Source organism: Anolis sagrei, chromosome 5 (assembly GCF_037176765.1).
Source record: "Anolis sagrei isolate rAnoSag1 chromosome 5, rAnoSag1.mat, whole genome shotgun sequence".
Classification (NCBI taxonomy): Eukaryota; Metazoa; Chordata; class Lepidosauria; order Squamata; family Dactyloidae; genus Anolis; species Anolis sagrei.
Window position 1 is genome coordinate 82,231,969 of NC_090025.1, and position 22,217 is coordinate 82,254,185.

Sequence of the window (22,217 nt, forward strand, 5' to 3'; positions counted from 1 at the left end):
GGGGCCTGAGACCTCTTCTATACAGTCCATATATCCAAGGACCTGACCACAAATCATCTGATTATCCCAGATTATATGGCATTGGAGACTCATATAATCCAGTTCAAAGCAGATAATCTGGATTTTCTATGGCATTGTAGATGGGGCCTGAGACCTCTTCTACACAATCCATATATCCAAGGACCTGACCCCAGATAATCTGATTATCCCAGATTATATGGCATTGGAAACTCATACAATCCAGTTCAAAGCAGATAAACTGGGATCAGATCTTGGAATATAAGGACTGCGTAGAAGGGGCCTCAGGCCCCATCTACACTGCCATATAAAATCCAGATTATCTGCTTTGACCTGGATTATATGGCAGTGTAAACTCATATAATCCAATTCAAAGAAGATAATGCGGACTATCTGCCCTGAGTCCCTGAGATAGAGTGGAATATAAATAAAGTTATTATTATTATTATTATTATTATTATTATTATTATTATTATTACTATTATTATTATTATTATTATTATTATGTAAAATTGTTAGAGTATGTAGCACAGTACTTTCTTTCTATGCCAATGTTATACAACAGCTTAGTTGATGCTCATATTTCAAATTATGCAGCATATGCACATTCTGCTTTTTTTTCTCCCTTTAAAGACCTAGATGTCGTAAAGCTGATTAGAGATAGCAAAATTCCAGATGCAACATGTCCTGAACCTGTGATAGAACAGGGTGAACACTGTGATGAGGGGAAAATGGTAAGAATAAATGGTGTCTTCCTGGCAGTTTGTGTCAGAATTGCTTTCTCCTAGCTGTCACATATAACAAGCTTCTGATTGACACCTCAGACATATCCTTGTCCGTCGTAGTCTAATGCATGATTCATACATTTCCTCTGTTTGTTCTCACAGAGATGCTTCTCATCTTCCACTGTATATTGGTGATGGAGAAAGGTTCGAATTGTGTGGTCCCAGTTACTTCCCAAACCAATGCCCCCCATCATTGGCGGTACTTAGGCTGGATCCACACTGCCCTATATCCCAGGATTTGATTGAACTTGATTATATGAGTCTACACTGACAGATAACCTGGAATAAGAAGATAATCTGGGATCAGATCCTTGAGTATAGGGCAGTGTACATCCAGCCGCACTTTGGCCTGGAAAGCAACTATGTACCAATTGTTGCCTGAGATGAAAGGCAAGTCAATGCCCTCTTTCTCTTCCATGTAAAGAACCAATTGGACCAGTAGTTGAATTTCTTTTGCATTGGTGAATGGTCACGAGGCTAGTAGAAAGGGGCTGAGCAGGGAGGCTGGATTTAGGTAAAGCTAAAGGTTTTCCCCTGACATTAAGTCCAATTGTGTCCAACTCTGCGGGTTGGTGCTCATCTCCATTTCTAAGCCAAAGAGCCGGCGTTGCCCATAGAGACCTCCAAGGTCATGTGGCTGGCATGACTACATGAACCGCCGTTTCCTGGATTTACACTGCCCTATATCCCAGCATCTGATCCCAGATTATCTCCTTATCCCAGATTATCTGCTTTGAACTGGATTATATGACAGTGTAACTCATACAATTCAGTTCAAAGCATATAATCCGGGATCAGATCCTGGGATATAGGGCAGTGTATATCCAGCCTGAGTGTGTCACACTAGCCCAGGGGTCCTCAAATTTTTTAAACAGAGGACAAAGTCATAGTTCCTCAAACTGTTGGAGGGCCGGATTATAATTTGGAAAAAAAATGACTTCCTATGCACACTGCGCATATCTTATTTGTAGTGCAAAAAATTTAAAAACAATACAGTAATTAAAATGAAGAACAATCTTAACAAATATACATTTATTAGTATTTCAATGGGAAGTGTGGGCCTGCTTTTGGCTGATGAAATAGGATTGATGAGATAGGCTCTGTCAGACCATTATATGCTAATCAAGGTGGTCAGTTGAAACATTCACACCTAGCTCCAGCAGACAAGAGTCCTTTGTCTCACCCTGGTCATTCCACAGATATATAAACCCACTTTCCTAGTTCCAACAGACCTCACAACCTCTGAGGATGCTTGCCATAGATGCAGGCGAAACGTCAGGAGAGAATGTCTCTAGACCATGGCCATATAGCCCGAAAAAACCTACAACAACCCATAAGGCTTTTCTTCAACACACACACACACTTGGTCCTGCTACAACTTACTGTAACAAAACCGTCAGGCAGAGTCCCACATTGTCCCCTTACCATCACACGTGGTTTCCTATCTGTCACCAGCTTGGCCCCACACTATCCCCGGCTTAGTCAACGAGAACACAGGTGATTGCTAATTTTCTCAGGGCAGCCTTTCAACATACTGCCGAGACACATCCAGGAAGGAGCCAGGCTCGAGCCCTGCCAGAAGTAGCCCTGTGTCATGTGATGGGCTTTGTCAGGCTCCGTCCTGGCTATGTCTCTTTCCTAGGACATGTGATGAATCATAGAATCATAGAATCAAAGAGTTGGAAGAGACCTCATGGGCCATCCAGTCCAACCCCCTGCCAAGAAGCAGGAATATTGCATTCAAATCACCCCTGACAGATGGCCATCCAGCCTCTGTTTAAAAGCTTCCAAAGAAGGAGCCTCCACCACACTCCAGGGCAGAGAGTTCCACTGCTGAACGGCTCTCACAGTCAGGAAGTTCTTACTTATGTTCAGATGGAATCTCCTCTCTTGTAGTTTGAAGCCATTGTTCCGCGTCCTAGTCTCCAAGGAAGCAGAAAACAAGCTTGCTCCCTCCTCCCTGTGGCTTCCTCTCACATATTTATACATGGCTATCATATCCCCTCTCAGCCTTCTCTTCTTCAGGCTAAACATGCCCAGCTCCTTAAGCCGCTCCTCATAGGGCTTGTTCTCCAGACCTTTTATCATTTTAGTCGCTCTCCTCTGGACACATTCCAGCTTGTCAATATCTCTCTTGAATTGTGGTGCCCAGAATTGGACACAATATTCCAGGTGAGGTCCCCAGTGAAGAATTGACTGTGAACAATTTACTGTGGTGCTACTCGATTTCATAATGCTATGCCTTGATCATCTGGAAGGCTTTTTGTATCCAAGAATATCAAGTTATATTTTGTCTCATTTTTCAGTATTGTCAAGGTATCATTTCAAAGTACTTCAAATCATGTAAAACTGTTGGCAAGCTGTACCATGAATATGAAAGAGTATGCACTGAAGAATACTGCAAAACTGGAAGTGGAATGGACGTGTGCAGTACACTTCTTGAATTAGCCCGAGAATGTTCATCTGAAGGCTCCGGTCCATTTGAAGCATGGAGAAGAGATCCTGATGTGGTTTGTGGTATGCCTTGCCTTGTTGATCATCTTGGGGTGGGCAACAAAGAAACTTGGATTTTGAGGAAGGGATAAAGATGGGCAATAGTTTTTCGGTGTGGAACATTACTCCCTTTCTCCCTATTAAGGTCTTACTGCTAAGTTTTTTAGAATGCCAAACTCAAAGAGACGTGGAGTAAGATAATCAAGTGTAGGAAATTTTCTTACTGTCTAAAGTGAGGTGTACCCACTCAGGTGTTTGGAAAGTTGCTAATATGTTATGTTAAGAATCAAAGTATCACGTCAATATAACTCAGTATTCCAGTTGCTCCATTTTAATGTACATCTAGGCTCTTTTATCAATACAAATGGCTAGCTCTAGCAGCCATACTAAAGTCCCACAAGGCCTTGCTTTGAAGCATAACTTCAAGGACTTGTAAAATATATATTGGAGCAAGACTCATCCATTTGGCAAAGTGTAGTTGCTAGGCCTGGGCGGTTTCGTTTCGTTAATTCGTAATTTGTTAATAATTCGTTAATTTTTCCAATTACAAAACGATAACGAACCATTCTGGAGCAATCATTAAAAAAACCGAATTTTTAAACACGTTTTGTAAATGCTTCGTATTTCGTTATTGTATTCGTTTCGTTATTGTTCTGAGGTCGTTTCGTTATTATTTCCGCATGTCTGGGCCAGTTTTATGGTTTAATTAGTGAAAAAAAATTATAATATCACACCAACAGTCAAGAACAGAGGGAGAGGGAAGCTTCAGAAGTTTTTGGAGGTTTTTTAGCGTATTTCGCAGTCGCGTCTGCCATTAACAAATCGATTCGTTATTGTTTTGGAAATCGATTCGTTAATTTTTTACCGTTTACGAAATTTCGTAAATATCGAACTTTTTAAAAGGAAAATTTTGTAATTATTTTAAATATCGAAACAAAAAAACCCCCCAAATACAAATCGATTTTAGAAACAAATTTTTGCGTTGTTACCCAGGCCTAGTAGTTGCCTCTTTCTTCCATTAGCAATGTATACTTTCCTCCACATCACCAAGGAGTTCATCACATTGATGAGGTCCCCCGGGGTAATTTGCCAGCTTCTGGGCAAATCGGTGGGGCAGTGGGGCAATCCCCACACCCCATGCCCTGCCTTCCCTGCAGCAATGCTTCCCTATCACATGTGGGAAAGTGTCACAGCACGGCTTTCCCTCATCTGGCCCCGTGGTTTGCAATGAAACACGGCAAGCCTCCCGTGTTCCTAGTGCAGCGTCATAGGACACTCGCTCCCCAGTTGAGCCACGGAGCCCCACCAGAAATGAGCCTGCATCATCTGATGGGCGGTATGGGACTCCATTGCTCAACTGGGGTGAAACATTAGGTCTTGTGACGTAATGAGGTCACAAGAAGGACTTGTTTTAGGGATCACGATGGAAAACAATATCTCACTGTGAGTGGCAGGTTCATCAACTAATATTCTCCATTTCTCACATGCATATCATACGAGGGTTGAATGAAAAGTAATGCCTCCACCGTCGTAACTTCTCAACAGATGGCAGTATTGGTAAGTGGCAGGTACTAGCTTGTCCAGTAGACTCTCCTCTACAGTTCCATTTTGGCTGGAAGTCTTAGCATTGAACGGTTGTGTTGTTAAAGTGCAGAATATGGAACCCTGCACAGATGGTTGGTCAATGCGACTTAAGCAACGTGCAGTAATTGAATTCTTGACAGCAGAAGGTGTCACTCCAAAGGAGACTCATCAGACAATGCAAGCTGTTTATGATGATTGTGTTGCGTCATTGGGCAAGTAAGTTTAAAGATGTTGAAGTGGGAAGATCTGACTTGTGTGAGAAACAAAGAGTTGGACGTCCTGTGACAGCAACTACCGAGTTTCACAAGCAAAAGTTTGACAGATTGATTCAGGACAATCAGCGTATCACTCAGAGAGAAATTTCAAGCATAAACGGCAGGCCCGTAGCCAGGATTTCGTTTCGGGGGGGGGGGGGCTGAATTTTTTTCAGGGGGGGTTTCGGGGGGGCTGAGTTTCGGTGGGGCTGAGTCTAAGGGAAAGAGGGTCTAGCCTAGCAAACCTTTTGTATCATTACCCCAATACCCCCATGCATATGGGATATATTGAGTATGGTGATCAGATCATGATATGAATAAACATAACAGTTTAAATAATGCACCAGTAAGGCCTTTTCGCGAACCACCATGAGAATTTCGGGGGGGGGGCCTGAAGCCCCCCGAGGCCCCCCCCCCCTGGCTACATGCCTGATAATTGGCATTTCACAAGAGCGTGTGGGTCACATTATTGCTTTGCTTGGCTATCAGAAGATCTGTGCATGATGGGTACCCAAAACAGAGTGTCAACTTCTTCTGTAACAGCTTCAGAAAACTTGTTCATCATTGGCAGGAATGTATCCAATTATCTGGAGATTATGCCAAAAAGTGAATAGTGGTAGTTAAAGAGCACATTCTAAGGATTATTTCTGCATTTGATTTATTAAAATATTCCCATCCAAACCCAAGTAACGAAGGTGGAGGCATTACTTTTCATTTAACCCTTGTAGTTATATGTGAAATATCTTCTGATCAAGGATCTCAACTCTGGATAGCTTAAACAGTAGTAGAACCTTTTCCTCTTCTCCCCACCATTACATTAAAGTAAGGAAGAGCATATGAACCAAGCCTTGTTCACATCAAGTGAAATCCTGGTTTATCTGTCCTATAGAGGATCCTGACACTTAATGTAAAGAGCATGGTGATAATGCAAAATGTTTTTGTAGCTTAAAAAATGTATTAATTACAGTCTTACGCATTTATATTCCAGTTACACCTGCATGTCCAGAATCCAAAATTTACAGAGACTGTGGCCCTTCCAATCAGGCAACATGTTCTTATATGTCTGTTTACCAAGATGCCGGATGTGTGAGTGGCTGTGTATGCCCAGAAGGTAACGACAGTATTCTGAAAGTTTCGTTGATTAGCAGCACTGTAAGAATTCCAGTAGTCAAGTTACTATTCTCTGTGCTGTACAGAAATAATTTTATTTTGATGTCAGCCCCGAGGCAGCTGTTTCCTGGCAGTGAGTATTGCAGTCCAAGTGAATCAATGTGAGGAGGAATAGGTCTCATTTTAACTTTATTTGTACTAAGCAGCTGGGATCTGCTGTAGCCACTTCTTCTCTTAATGAAAGAAATTCGATGGAGAACTCACTCACTGTCTATATGAGGATGGGAACTAATTTGTGAGCATCTACAAACTTGACATATTTTGTCTGCTCAACAGGGATTGAGTTATAGCAATTAGTAAACCTTAATTTTGAACAGTGAAGATGTCATTTTCTCAATAACTATGTAGCCTAACTGGAATTCAGTTTATGTCTAATTATACTTGCTCACTGTCACGATTTTTAATGCATTCATCATTTCTGTGACCTCTCTGTGCTTTTTTTTGTATGTGAGGTTTGAGCTGTGAGCTTCATATTTAACATTGTATTCACATTGCATATAGATATTTAACATTGTATTCACATTGGATATATGAGGGCGACTAAAATGATCAAGGGTCTGGAGAACAAGCCCTATGAGGAGCGGCTTAGGGAACTGGGCATGTTTAGCCTGAAGAAGAGAAGGCTGAGAGGAGATATGATAGCCATGTATAAATATGTGAGAGGAAGCCACAGGGAGGAGGGAGCAAGCTTGTTTTCTGCTTCTTTGGAGACTAGGACGCGGAACAATGGCTTCAAACTACAAGAGAGGAGATTCCATCTGAACATTAGGAAGAACTTCCTGACTGTGAGAGCCGTTCAGCAGTGGAACTCTCTGCCCTGGAGTGTGGTGGAGGCTCCTTCTTTGGAAGCTTTTAAGCAGAGGCTGGATGGCCATTTGTCAGGGGTGATTTGAATGCAATATTCCTGCTTCTTGGCAGTATGAGGTTGGACTGGATGGCCCATGAGGTCTCTTCCAACTCATTGATTCTATGATTCTATGACTGTAACTTAATGGTAGAGGACCTCCTTTGCATCTCAGTCTCTGGTAGTGCTATATACATGGAACACAAAAAAAAAACTTCATTTGAAATATTTCCAATTGGTGTCAATTACTGTAAAAGAAATAGATTAAACAAACAGTTATGGTACAGATTGCAAAAAGAGGGATGATTAGCACTTTCTAATATTAAAAAATATTATGAAGCGAGCAGATTAAGACTGGTTATAGAAAGAATGATAAAAAAAGAGGGTGTAGATTGGCTAAGAAAGGATTTGGAGAAAGTGGAGGAAGAAATTTGGAATATATTAGGTTCTTGTGGGTTTTTTCGGGCTATATGGCCATGTTCTAGAGGCATTTCTCCTGACGTTTCGCCTGCATCTATGGCAAGCATCCTCACCTCGGAGGATGCTTGCCATAGATGTAGGCGAAACGTCAGGAGAAATGTCTCTAGAACATGGCCATATAGCCCGAAAAAAACCCACAAGAACCTAGTGATTCCAGCCATGAAAACCTTCGACAATACATTGGAATATATTTTTAAACAGTTTACGAGAAAAGAAACTAGGGAAATTAGGAACCCAATGCTGAGCAATATATTAGAAGTATGGAACAAATATAGGAGAATGTTAATAATGGATGGTTCAGTAATAACCCCAATTGTAATGGAAAAGAAATTGTCCACTTGTCTTCCCAAGAGATTTGCAGGATTTTTCAGAGGCAATGCTGATGGAATCGTTCTAGGAGTTGCATGTGACATCTGTAGATAGCCCACGTCTCGCAGGCGTATAGCAGGGTTGGGAGGACAATAGCTTTATAAACAAGCACCTTGGTATCCCTATGGAGGTCCTGGTCTTCAAACACTTTGTGCTTCATTTGGAAAAATGCTGCACTCACAGAGCTCAGGCAGTGTTGTATTTCAGTGTCAATGTTGACTTTTGTGGAGAGGTGGCTGCCAAGGTAGCAGAAATGGTCAACATTTTCTAATGTTACACCATTCATCTGCATTTCTGACATTGGAGAGGGATTGGCTGGTGACTGCTGGACGAGCACTTTGGTTTTCTCAATGTTCAATGACAGGCCGAGCTTCTCGTATGCTTCTGCGAAGGTGTTTAGGGTGGCTTGTAGGTCTTCTTCTGAATGTGCACAGATGACATTGTCATCAGCATACTGGAGTTCTATAGCAGATGTTGTAAGCTTGGTTTTGACTTTCAGTTTGCTTAGGTTAAATAGCTTGCCAACTGTCAGATAGATGATTTCCACTCTGGTGGGAAGCTTCCCATCAGCAAGATAAAGTATTATAGCGATGAAGATGGAAAATAGGGTTGGGGCAATAACACATCCCTGTTTGACACCTGATTCCACCTTAAATGGGTCACTTTGGGAGTCATTGCTGTCCAAGACTGGTTTAGTAGAGCTGGAGTCACTACCATTTCAAAGAACCACATCGGATACTATAACATGACTGTATTTTTTTAGGTTATGTGGTCGATGACATTGGAGAAAATGGCAAATGTATCAAGAAAAGAAAATGTGCTTGCAAATTTGATGGAAAAGTATACAGACCAGGTGAAAAGCGGAAAGGACCTTGTAATTCAGAATGGTAAGCATTAATGGTATTCCATACATTTAAAACATCAATGCATAGCATGTGAAGTGGAGGTGGGTAACATCTAATCTGGGGCTGCATATTGTTTTTTGTGATACATAACATGAGGCCATCTAATCAAGACATCCTTTTTTTCTCTGCTGTGAGTCACACTGCCTCCTTTCCCTTAGCCTGACCTAATTTGTTTTTTGACTTTGAATGGCCACAGAGTTGCCAACTATCTTCCAGGGACATTAGCTCGTAAGTCACATTTTTTGGAGTCAACCCCCAAGAAAACATCTCTCATAATGCCTAGTACCTGCCCAGAAACTAAAAACCATGTCATTTAACATGATATCCATCAGAACAACTGATTCAGTTTGGCGATCTGTCAAATTAGGGACAGCATGTCTGTATCTGCATAAGGCCACAGTGTCATTGAACTTCTATGGCAAATTGGCTGCTACTTCCCGGCGGATGCCAGGTGGTGCAATACCGGCTAAGCAGTGTAATTTCTCCAGTGGTGTAGGGCGCAGACACCCCGTGATAATGCGGCATGTCTCATTAAGAGCCACATCCACTGTTTTAGTATGGTGAGATGTGTTTCACACTGGGCATGCATACTCGGCAGCAGAGTAGCACAGCGCAAGGGCAGATGTCTACACTGTATCTGGTTGTGATCCCCAGGTTGTGCCAGTCAGCTTTCGTATGATATTGTTTCTAGCACCCACTTTTTGCTTGATGTTCAGGCAGTGCTTCTTGTAGGTAAGAGCACAGTCCAGAGTGACTCCCAGGTATTTGGGTGCGCTGCAATGCTCCAATGGGATTCCTTCCCAGGTGATCTTCAGAGCTCGGGATGCTTCTCTGTTCTTGAGATGAAAGGCACATGTCTGTGTTTTAGATGGGTTAGGGTTAGTGAAAGGACCAAGGCTGAGACATCTCCAGCTCACCCCCTGTTTGGGTATCAGCCAGCATGCCAACGACTTAAATCTAGACATAGTTTTCTAAGACCTACAGAGACACTCACTGGAACACCTCAGCAAGCGAGAGTCCAAAAGTGGCAGGCTCAAACCCAGCACCTCAACCAATGGCTGATACCAAATGAGAGACTCCCTCCTGGGCACACAGAAGACTGGGCGACTTGGAAGGCATTGAACAGACTGCGTTCTGGCACCACGAGATGCAGAGCCAACCCTCAGAAAAGGGGCTACAAAGTAGAATCCTCGACATGCGAGTGTGGAGAAGAACAAACCACCGACCACCTGCTGCAATGCAACCTGAGCCCTGCCACATGCACAATGGAGGACCTTCTTGCAGCAACACCGGAAGCACTCCAAGTGGCCAGATACTGGTCAAAGGACATTTAACCAGCTACCAAACTCACAAGTTGTGTATTTTTCTGTTTGTTTGCTTTGTTCTGTTGGACTGGTTGTTCTGACACGACAAATAAATAACAAATAAATAAATATGGCAAATTAATTGTAAAATAAATGTTAGTTATTGGCCAAGATCCTACACTGTGTCTACCAATGTTTCTTCTCCAAATTTCATCTTGTCAGCGGTTCAGCCCACTCTCAACATAGCTTTTTCTATGTTGTTGGAGAACACGGCTTCAGTGGGGATAGATCCAGCTCAGCAATAGTCTGAGACCTCTGAGTTACTCAATGTTGTCATGAGCTATCTCTCTAAGGTGCCCAATTCTCAGCAAGAACAGAGTTGGAAACTTACAACAAAAGGTGTAACAATAAACAAAAAAGGTATTTAATTGTATTGAAGATCAGTATCCTAACTCCTCCCTGGGTCTAACTAACATACAATTACTTGAAGGAACAGGTGGAACTGAGTTTCTCTTGATTTCTTCCAAACCGATCTTCTTTCTAGCCTCTTTTCTGTGTCCTTTATCTGGCTTTGACTTCTGTTAGGACCTCCAGTTAAATAATAATAATAATAATAATAATAATAATAATAATAATAATAATGGAACCCTGAAGAAGGAGACAGAAGGCCTGATTCTTGCAGCCCAGGAGCAAGCCATCAGAACCAATGCAATTAAGGCCAGGATTGAAAAATCAACGGATGACCCAAAATGCAGACTGTGCAAGGAAGCTGATGAAACCATGGACCATCTCCTCAGCTGTTGCAAGAAAATCGCACAGACGGACTACAAACAAAGACACAACTCTGTGGCCCAGATGATTCACTGGAACTTATGTCACAAATACCACCTGCCAGCAGTAAAGAATTGGTGGGATCATAAACCTGCAAAGGTCATGGAAAATGAACATGCAAAAATACTGTGGGACTTTCGAATCCAGACTGACAAAGTTTTTGGAACACAATACACCAGACATCACGATTGTGGAAAAGAAAAAAGTCTAGATTATTGATCTCGCCATACCAGGTGCCAGTCACATTAAGGAAAAACAACAGGAAAAACTCAGCCGCTATCAAGACCTCAAAATCGAACTGCAAAGACTCTGGCATAAACCAGTGCAGGTAGTCCCAGTGGTCATTGGCGCATTGGGTGCCGTGCCAAAAGATCTCAGCCGGCATTTGGAAACAATGAACATTGACAAAATCACAATCTGTCAACTGCAAAAGGCCACTTTACTTGGATCTGCGCGCATCATTCGAAAATACATCACACAGTCCTAGATGCTTGGGAAGTGTTCGACTTGTGATTTTGTGATACAAAATCCAGCATATAGATCTCGTTTGCTGTGACATACTGTGATTTTGTGTCAGTACAATAATAATAATAATAATAATAATAATAATAATAATAATAACTTTCTAGACCACCCTCTACCCCTGGAAGGACTTGGGCCAGTTTACACACAAAAAAAGACAAACATTCAATGCCTCAAAATGGGTAAGAACACATCAAAATTATACAGGATAATGAATTTGTTGTTGTTGTTTATTCGTTCAGTCGCTTCTGACTCTTCATGACCTCATGGGCCAGCCCACACCAGAGCTCCCTGTTGTTCGTGGCCACCCTCATCTTCTTTAAAGTCAAGCCAGTCACTTAAAGAATACCAATCTTGCCCTTAGTCTGCGCCTCTTCCTTTTTCCTTATATTTTTCCAAGCATCATTGTCTTCTCTAAGCTTTCCTGTCTTCTCATTTTGTGGCCAAAGTACTTCATCTTTGCCTCTAATATCCTTCTCTTCAATGAGCAGCTGGGCTTTATTTAAAAGGTCTGGAGAACAAGCCCTATGAGGAACGGCTTAAGGAGCTGGGCATGTTTAGCCTGAAGAAGAGAAGGCTGAGAGGGGATATGATAGCCATGTATAAATATGTGAGAGGAAGCCACAGGGAGGAGGAAGCAAGCTTGTTTTCTGCTTCCCTGGAGACTAGGACGTGGAACAATGGCTTCAAACTACAAGAGAGGAGATTCCATCTGAACATGAGGAAGAACTTCCTGACTGTGAGAGCCGTTCAGCAGTGGAACTCTCTGCCCCAGAGTGTGGTGGAGGCTCCTTCTTTGGAAGCTTTTAAACAGAGGCTGGATGGCCATCTGTCGGGGGTTATTTGAATGCGATGTTCCTGCTTCTTGGCAGGGGGTTGGACTGGATGGCCCATGAGGTCTCTTCCAACTCTTAGATTCTATGATTCTATGATTCTATGATCCTGGAGTGTGGACTGGTTGGATCTTCTCGCGGTCCAAGGCACTCTCAGAATTTTCCTCCAACCCCACAGTTCAAAAGTGTCTATCTTCCTTTGCTCAGCCTTCGTTATGGTCCAGCTCTCACATCCATAGGTGGCTACGTGGAATACCATTGCTTTAACTATGCAGATCTTTGTTACCAGTGTGATGTCTCTACCCTTCACTATTTTACTGAGATTGGTCATTGCTCTCTTCCCAAGAAGTAAATGTCTTCTGATTTCCTGGCTGCAGGCAGCATCTGCAGTAATCTTTGCACCCAGAAATACAACATCTGCCACTGCCTCCACCTTTTATCCCTCTATTTGCCAGTTATCAATCAGTCTGGTTGACATAATCTTTTTTTTATGTTTAACTGCAACCCAGCTTTTGCACTTTCTTATTTCAACTTAGTTAGAAGGCTTCTCAGCTCCTCCTCACTTTCAGCCATTAAAGTGGTATCATCTGGAACCCTGTGCAGACGGTCGGTCAATGCGACTTAAGCAACGTGCAATCATTGAATTCTTGACAGCAGAAGGTGTCACCCCAAAGGAGATTAATCAGAGAATGCAAACTCTTTATGGTGATTGTGTTGATGTGAGTACTGTGCGTCATTGGGCGAGTAAGTCTAAAGAAGTTGAGGTGACACTTTTTGCTGTCAAGAATTCAATAACTGCATGTTGCTTAAGTCGCATGGATCGACCGTCTGCACAGGGTTCCATACTTTGCACTTTAACAAGACAACCGTTCAATGCTAAGGCTTCCTGCCAAAATGGAACTGTAGAGGAGAGTCTACTGAACAAGCCAGTACCTGCCGCATGCCAGTACTACCATCTGTTGAGGAGTTATGAAGGTGAAGGCATTACTTTTTATTCAACCTTCGTAGAATCAAAGAAATAAAGCCACATTGTCTTTCGAAAGTTTTTAGAAGGTCTTCACTTTCATGAGTCTGTTTCCGGATTAATTTCAACTATAGTTCTTTGCTTATACAAGGCACAGATGATGTAAAATATACCCTTTCCCCCCTAGAATCACCCCCAAGTGCTCTTGTAATGACCAATAAAAACCATTCATTCAGGAAACAAATTCTGTCATTAAGACACACTAGCTTTGAAAAAATATATTTGGCAAAGCCTTAGATATTTTCATGATATTAAAAATGACTCAGATAGTAATAGTTACATTTGTGCTTGACCTTTTCTGCAGCGTGTTCCGGGATTCTGTTTTTCTCATTTCTGATCTGTAGCTAAAGAGTGTAAAGTCTTACCTTTGCCTACAGTAAGCAATCACTTTCTTTCATCAGCAAAGAAAGCCTGGAGGCTTTTGACTAGAAGCCCAAAGGGAAATAGAGTATCAGCACGCTATTTCCCATAATGATCGGATGTTATTTAAAATAATTTTGTTTTAAAAAGTATCTGCGATGCAGGGTTATTGCTTTTTTTCTGACAGAAGATGGCACAAAAAATTTCCTGGCTGCTGCTTTTAGTGCTTGATCTTGATTGTAGTAGAGTTGTTAATTCGGCACAGTGTTTCCCAAGTGTTGGTCTTCAAGATATTTTGGATTTTAGCTCCCAGAATTACTGACTGTTGGCCAACCGGGATTGGGGCTTCTAGGAGTAGAAGTTCAGAAAAGCTGAAGAACCAACATTTAGGAATCACTGGTCCAATGGATACCAAAGCTAAAATTTCTCATCAGCCTAAATAGCAGCTTGTCATGTTTAGATTTTAAAATGGGATCGGAAATTGTACTTCTTATCCAGAATAAACTATTTATAGTCTTTGTTCTTTTTTATTTTCCTTCCCCCTATTTTTCTTTCAATAGCACTTGCAAGGATGCAAAATGGACCTGCACTGAATCCTTATGTCCAGGGCGATGCTCAGTAGAAGGACCTTTCATCACAACCTTTGATGGCATCTCTTACACCTATGCTGGAGACTGTCACTTTGTAGCAATCCAGGTTACTCATCTATTTTTTACATAAAGTTTGCTTCTTTTGTCATGAATGACTTTTCAATAACTTTGAAGCATAGGTTCTTTTTATTGCAATTTCTTTGTGAGAGGGTATATCAGATTACAGAAAAACATTTAGACAAAGAATGACATTGGACATACAGACATACAGATTTTATGCAACTACATTGGGTTTACAATTACATTGGCTAACAAGCAAACAAAGGGGAATTACATTTTCACTCAGCATTCACACCACATGTACACGCATTCATCCTCAGGCATTCAAATATTACCCTATCCTTTTCTCCCTCCTTGGAGAAGCACCTGTTAGGCCAGACCCTGCTTTCCTTCAGCCTGTAAACGTACAGTTCCCAAACTTCCATAACGGCATAATGCCAAAACTTCTTCCCTAAGAACAATGCCAAGGACCAGATCTCTGTTTTCCATACAGCAGAACCTGACTCCCTGCACACAATCTAAGACTCCAAAAGTGCATTTCTTCCTCTTCCCTTGAGAAAGAAGCCCCAAAGTGACCAGAATCATGCTTTCTCATAGCATATCTGACACTCTCCATAGTTACACTATCTCTCTCCTTCCCATGGAGCAGCGCATAGTGGGAGAACAGTGTCTCTGTATGTCACACTTTGAGCATTATTAGACTGAGTCTTTTATAGGAATATTCTGCTGATGTAGTCCCAAAGTTGTAAAGGCCTAAACGGTTTGGGACCCGCCTACCTGTGTGACCACATCTCCGTATATGAACCCACACGATCCCTCCATTCATCTGGAGAGGCCCTGCTCATGATCCCACCTGCGTCACAAGCGTGTTTGGTGGGGACGAGGGACAGGGCCTTCTCTGTGGTAGCCCCCCGACTCTAGAACTCTCTCCCTAAGGACATCAGACAAGCCCCAACGTTGGCAGTCTTTAGGAAGAGCTTGAAGACCTGGCTGTTCCAGTGTGCCTTTCCAGAATAGGAAACTCCCAGCATCATGTCCCAAACGCACTTTACCAGAGATTTAAGATTGCCTGTACATTGCACCTACCCTAAAATCTTTACATTTTACCTATCATGTCTAGCACTTTTAATTTATTCATTACATTTGGCCCGGCCCTAGTTTTAAATGTGTCATGATGTATTGTTTTGATGTTTTATTGTTATTGCTTTAATGTTTATTGGTTTGCTTTATGAGTTTTATTGTTGTATTTGTTATGCTGTTGTTTTATTGAGGGCCTTGGCCTTTGTAAGCCGCACCGAGTCCTTCGGGAGATGTTAGCGGGGTACAAATAAAGATAATAATAGTAGTAGTAGTAATAATAATAATAATAATAATAATAATTGAATGATAGACGTCTTCCATCCTGGTGCCATCTCAGTTTCCTGGGCAGATGTTGATCTTCTTGATTGGTGTTGAACTTATGTTGACTTCCTTCTTAATGCTGTAAACATTTCTGTTACCACTGTCCCAATTCTTATCAGAGTTTACTCTTCACTTATCATTGTTGTTGTTGTTAATTCATTCAGTCGTCTCCAACTCTTCGTGACCTCATGGACCAGCCCACGCCAGAGCTCCCTGTCGGCCATCACCACCACCAGCTCCTTCAAGGTCAGTCCAGTCACTTCAAGGATGCCATCCATCCATCTTGCCCTTGGTCGGCCCCTCTTCCTTTTACCTTCCACCTTCCCCAGCATAATTGTCTTCTCCAGGCTTTGCTGTCTCCTCATGATGTGGCCAAAGTACTTCAACTCTGTCTCTAGTATCCTTCCCTCCAGTGAGCAGTCAGGCTTTATTTCCTGGAGGATGGACTGGTTGGATCTTCTTGCAGTCCAAGGCACTGTCAGAACTTTCTTCCAACACCACAGTTCAAAAGCATCTATCTTCCTTCGCTCAGCCTTCCCTAAGGTCCAGCTCTCACATCCATAGGTTACTACAGGGAATACCATGGCTTTGACTAGGCGGATCTTTGTTGCCAGTGTGATGTCTCTACTCTTTACTATTTTATCGAGATTGGACATTGCTCTCCTCCCAAGAAGTAAACGTCTTCTGATTTCCTGGCCACAGTCTGCATCTGCAGTAATCTTTGCACCTAGAAATACAAAGTCTGTCACGGCCTCCACATTTTCTCCCTTTATTTTCCAGTTGTCAATCATTCTTGTTGCCATAATCTTGGTTTTTTTGATGTTTAACTGCAACCCGGCTTTTGCGCTTTCTTCTTTCACCTTGATTAGAAGGCTCCTCAGCTCCTCCTCATTATCATTATTTTTCATTAGCAACCTTTAATTACAGTCCAGTAAACAGATAATTAGTCATTGCAGGCCTTAATATTATACTGGTGTCTCCAAAATTATTAGCTCCATCCATACATCCTTCCATTCTTCCATTCATTCCCACACATCATTATTAAATACACATTTATCAAATCTGCAGTGATATTTTTGTGACATTGGTGCAATCCTACATTTGTTCATTTCGTTAGTTCCTTTAGAATAAAAGAGATAATCAACAATAGAATTGGAAATTACAATCTTTTAGCCAGTTTTCTGTAAATACAAGGCTTTTCGTCCCATGTAAATGCATTTAGGACTGCAGTCTTGTTCTTATTTAAGTCACAGATACAAATCTATTCACCGAAGCATGTTACCAACCTGAAGTCTTAATGTTACACTGCAGGCTATATCACTTGTTAGAAACATTTAAATACAATTTAATTGGCTGAGAAATGGATGTAGAGATATGTATCCTTGAGTTTAACTGGGCTTTAATTTGTGCCGATTGCTTCCTAAGATATTTATTTATTTATTTATTTGCGATATTTATATGCCGCCCTTCTCACCCCGAAGGGGACTCAGAGCGGCTTACAAGGTATATATACATACAATATATTATTAGCATAGTACAATATCAGTTTTAAATATTGCTATATTGTACTATATCAATTATACTGTAATATTATTATTACTGTAATAATATTATTACCAAATTATGAAAATTTAAGATGTGGAAAATATAGTTTATGTCAGTAAGAGACATGTAATAGGCATATTAGCACATTGTGAGATACAGGATTTGCGTGGAGTGTAGGACATCTATATAAATAAAAATGTAATGTTCATTTGTGGGATTAACAGAACTCAAAAACCACTGGGAAAATTGACACCAAATTTGGACACAAGACACCTAACAACCCAATGTATGTCCTTCACTCAAAAAATTGATTTTGTCATTTGGGAGTTGTAGTTGCTAGGATTTATAGTTCACCTACAATCAAAGAGCATTCTGAACTCCACCAATGATGGAATTGAACCAAACGTGGCACACAGGATTCCCATGACCAACAGAAAACACTAGAAGGGTTTGTTGGGCATTGACCTTGAGTTTTGGAGTTGTAGTTCATCTATATCCAGAGAGCACTATGGACTCAAACAATGATGCATCTGGACCAAATTTGGCACAAATACTCAATATGCTCAAATGTGAACACTGTGAAGTTTGGGGAAAATACACTTGACTTTGGGGAGTTGTAGTTGCTGGGATTTATAGTTCGCCTACAATCAAAGAGCATTCTGAACTCCACCAATGATGGAATTGAACCAAACATGGCACACAGTTCTCCCATGACCAACAGAAAACACTAGAAGGGTTTGATGGGCATTGACCTTGAGTTTTGGTGTTGTAGTTCATCTATATCCAAAGATGACTGTGGACTCAAACAATGATGGATCTGGACCAAACTATACGAATACTCAATATGCCCAAATGTGAACACAGGTGAAGTTTGAGGAAAATAGAATCTTGACATTTGGGAGTTGTAGTTACTGGGATTTATAGTTCACCTACAATCAAAGAGCATTCTGAACCCCACCAACGATAGTATTGGCCAAACTTTCCACACAGAACCCCTATGACCAATAGAAAATACTTAAGGCCATCCAGTCCAACCCCCTTCATCAGGGCAAGAAAACTTAATCAAATACTGTTTACCCACAATCATAAAGAAATTACATATATTAGAAACCAACACTTTCTCATTATTTTATTCTCCAGATCATTAGACTGGGCCACAGCAACACGTGGCAGGGGACGGCTAGTATCATTATAAAACCTGACAATTAGAAAACATGAACAAGCTATTTCATTGTGTACTATCCTGGGATATTAAATTAGAATCCTCTGTTTCATTTAATGTTTTTTAAATTGATAAACACTATTGATTCTGGCTTATGAAAAAATATCAAAGGAAACTCTTTTAATATTTCCCATAAAACTTGTGGAAATATTTTTATTTCGTCTTGTTTAGCTTTGTTTTACTACTACAGCTTTATACATTGGATTGGATTAAAACAAACCAGCCAGTAATCTGCTATTCTTCTGGCTTCTGTGACCTTGGCTTTTTGGTTGCCTGTTTATCACAACAGCAATTCCCTTCGAGACCTGCTGTACTTTTCCCTCGGCAAAATTTATGCAGACTCTCTTATATGCAAACTTCTATGCTGGAACATTTCTATCTACTGTTGAATTATTGTGTCCTCCCGTACATTTGCTTGTGCATTTTACATGATAGAAGAGCCAGGCATTATTTTGAACTGCAGAAATTGTCCTGGCAAATTCTAGTTTCAATCATAGTTCATCTCCCCTAAATAAATGTGTATTTTCTCCAAGTTTTCCCCCCACTTGCCTCCTTCCCTTCTCACTGTCACAAGGTTATAGGTCCTTGACTTTTCAAATATAAAAGGTCAGTGCTGGAAAGTCTGTTGTTGCTGCTGCTGTGGTTGTTGTGTGCCTGGAAGTCATTTCCAACTTATGGCAACTCTAAGACAAACCTATCACAGGGTTTTCCAAAGCTGTGCCTATGTGACCTGCACAGGGTCACCACATTAGCTCAGGAGATTAGAATCCTGCTACCTCATCAGATGGGTGACTTGGCCCATCTGAAGGTTTCTGTGTTGCTGCAACGGCAGCATACACCACTTACTCTCTCCTTTCAGGACGGTGCCCTTTATATGCCACATGCGTACTTCTAGGCGAGCTCTGTCCAGAAAGCGGAGAGTAAGCAGTGTATGCTACCGCTGCAGCAACATGGAAACGTTCCTGTGTCGCCTTACCAGAAATGGGGGGAAGCCAGGCAACAACACATCCTCACATGGGATGGGGGAAAGGCAAATCGTGCGATGTGGGGCATGAAGTGATGGGTTCTTCACACCCCTCTCAGGGTCCCATGGATTTGCCACAACCCATGGGCCTTTGTGATGAGGTCCCCGATCTTCAGAATCATATTTATTTATTTATTGCTTTTATATTCCGCCCTTCTCACCCCGCAGGGGACTCAGGGCGGATCACAGTGTACACATATATGGCAAACATTCAATGCCAATTTTGACATACAACATATACAGACATGTTGTTGTTGTTCATTCGTTCAGTTGTCTCCGACTCTTCGTGACCTCATGGACCAGCCCACGCCAGAGCTCCCTGTCGGCCGTCACCACCCCCAGCTCCTTCAAGGTCAGTCCAGTCACTTCAAGGATTCCATCCATCCATCTTGCCCTTGGTCGGCCCCTCTTCCTTTTATACAGACATAGACATAGATAGAGGCTATTTAACTTTTTCTGGCTGCCAGGGGAACTGTCGCTTTCATCGTCCATCTGCAACACTGATGAAGTACTTCCGCATTCCCCGCATGCTTTTTGCTGGAGTGCTTGCTGGAGTCTTTTTTTATGGCCTCATAAATTAGTTAATTTTAACCTCCCCACACTTTAAGGTGGTACCTAATTTTCCTACTTGACAGATGTAACTGTCTTTCGGGTTGCAAAGGTCGACAACAGGCTACACAATTGGTTGGGAAACCCACTCCAACCTGGGTTGGCTTCGAACTCATGACCTTTTGGTCAGAGTGATCTTAATGCAGCTGACACTCAGCCAGCTGCGCCACAATCATAGGTCCTTATCACATTGGGATACACTCCATTTCTGAGACTCTTTTATTGTGATGGGGTTAGCACCGGGACTGTTGCTTGCTGGGAGTCAGCTGCATTAAGATCACTGCTGACCAAAAGGTCATGAGTTCGAAGCCAGCCCAGGTTGGAGTGAGCTTCCAACCAATTTGTGTAGCTTGCTGTCGACCTTTGCAGCCCAAAAGACAGTTGCATCTGTTAAGTAGGAAATTTAGTTACCGCTTATGCGGGGAGGCTAATTTACGATGCCATAAAAATCTGCAGCAAGCATGCAAAGAATGAGGAAGTACTTCATCAGTGTCACAAATGGACAGTAAAGCGACAGCTCCTCTGGTGGCCAGAATACCTCATGAAAAAAGCTTGGAATGTTAAATTGCCTCTGTGTCTGTCTATATATATTGTGTGTCTATGGCATTGAATGTTTGCCATGTATATGTACATTGTAATCCGCCCTGAGTCCCCTATGGGGTGAGAAGGGTGAAATATAAATACTGTAAATAATAATAATGCATCCCATCTGAATATAGTATGCATCCAGCTCTAAAAAATATGCACTTGGCTTTCTTCGACCTCGGACTTCTTTTGACTACTGCTCTTGCTTTGCGGCTCTTTGTTTGTTCATCCTTCATTTGCTATATTGTTTTGCTTGACTTTGAAAGCAATTCAGTTTAATCCGGATCTTTTCTCTGGATAATCCAGATTATTGCTTTAGTTTGTTTTTGAAGCTAAAACTTGCTGCTACTTTTGAGTTTTGACCAGGGACACTGAAGCAAGTGTCTCTGAGTCCCTTTGTTTTGTATTAATAAACTATTCTTTAGGACATACTCCTGAGTCTGGCTCTTTAAGTCGTCTGGGTTCCAACACTTCTCACCTCGAAGGGGACTCAGAGCGGCTTACAAGTAATATGTAAATACAATATATTATATTATTACCATAGCACAATATTAGTATTATATATTACCATATTATACTATACCATTATACCGTAATTTTATTAGTAATACTAGCTGTCCCCTGCCACGCGTTGCTGTGGCCCAGTCTGGTGATCTAGAAAATAAAGTAACGAGAAAGTGTTGGTTTCTAATATATGTAATTCCTTTATGCTTGTGAGTAAACAGTATTTCTTGTTGTTTCTTTGTCAGTGTTGATGTGGAGAGTGTCTGGATTGCCTACTCTGGAATATGCAACATATCACAATCCTTCTTTAAGGGTCTCTTTCAAATCTATGGTACTATATCTGTGTGTGTGAGAGAGAATCATATCTATCTATCTATATTTATGACTGGATGGCTCTTTGTCAGGAGGGCTCTGATTACATTTTCTTGCCCTGGTGAAGAGAGTCGGACTGGGTGGCCTTAAGTATTTTCTGTTGGTCATGGGGGTTCTGTGTGGGAAGTTTGCCCCATTTCTGTCGTTTGAGGGTTTCAGAATGCTCTTTAATTGTAGTGAACTATAAATCCCAGTAAGTACAAATCCCAAATGTCAAGGTCTATTTCCTCCAAACTCCATCTGTGTTCATATTTGGGCATATGGAATATTTGTGTCAAGTTTGGTCCAGATCCATCATTGTTTGAGTCCACAGTGCTCTCTGGATGTAGGTGAACCGCAACTCCCAAACTCAAGGTCAATGCCCACCAAACCCTTCCAGTGTGTTCTGTTGGTCATGGAAGGCCTGTATGCCATGTTTGGTTGAATTCCATCATTGGTGGAGTTCAGAATGCTGTTTGATTGTAGGTGAACTATAAATCCCAGCAACTACAACTCCCAAATGTCAAGGTCTATTTCCCTTAAACTCCAT

General features: G+C 41.6%; 1 protein-coding gene across 1 annotated transcript in view; it reads left to right on the forward strand.

Moving 5' to 3' along the window:
- Positions 1-22,217, forward strand: part of MUC19 (mucin 19, oligomeric) — an 83,063-nt gene that overhangs the window by 19,212 nt on the left and 41,634 nt on the right. The window contains exons 6-10 of the mRNA XM_067468480.1: positions 652-752; positions 3,110-3,320; positions 6,123-6,245; positions 8,761-8,884; positions 14,337-14,472. Coding sequence (XP_067324581.1) covers positions 652-752; positions 3,110-3,320; positions 6,123-6,245; positions 8,761-8,884; positions 14,337-14,472 — 695 coding nt within the window. The remainder of the gene's footprint in view (positions 1-651; positions 753-3,109; positions 3,321-6,122; positions 6,246-8,760; positions 8,885-14,336; positions 14,473-22,217) is intronic.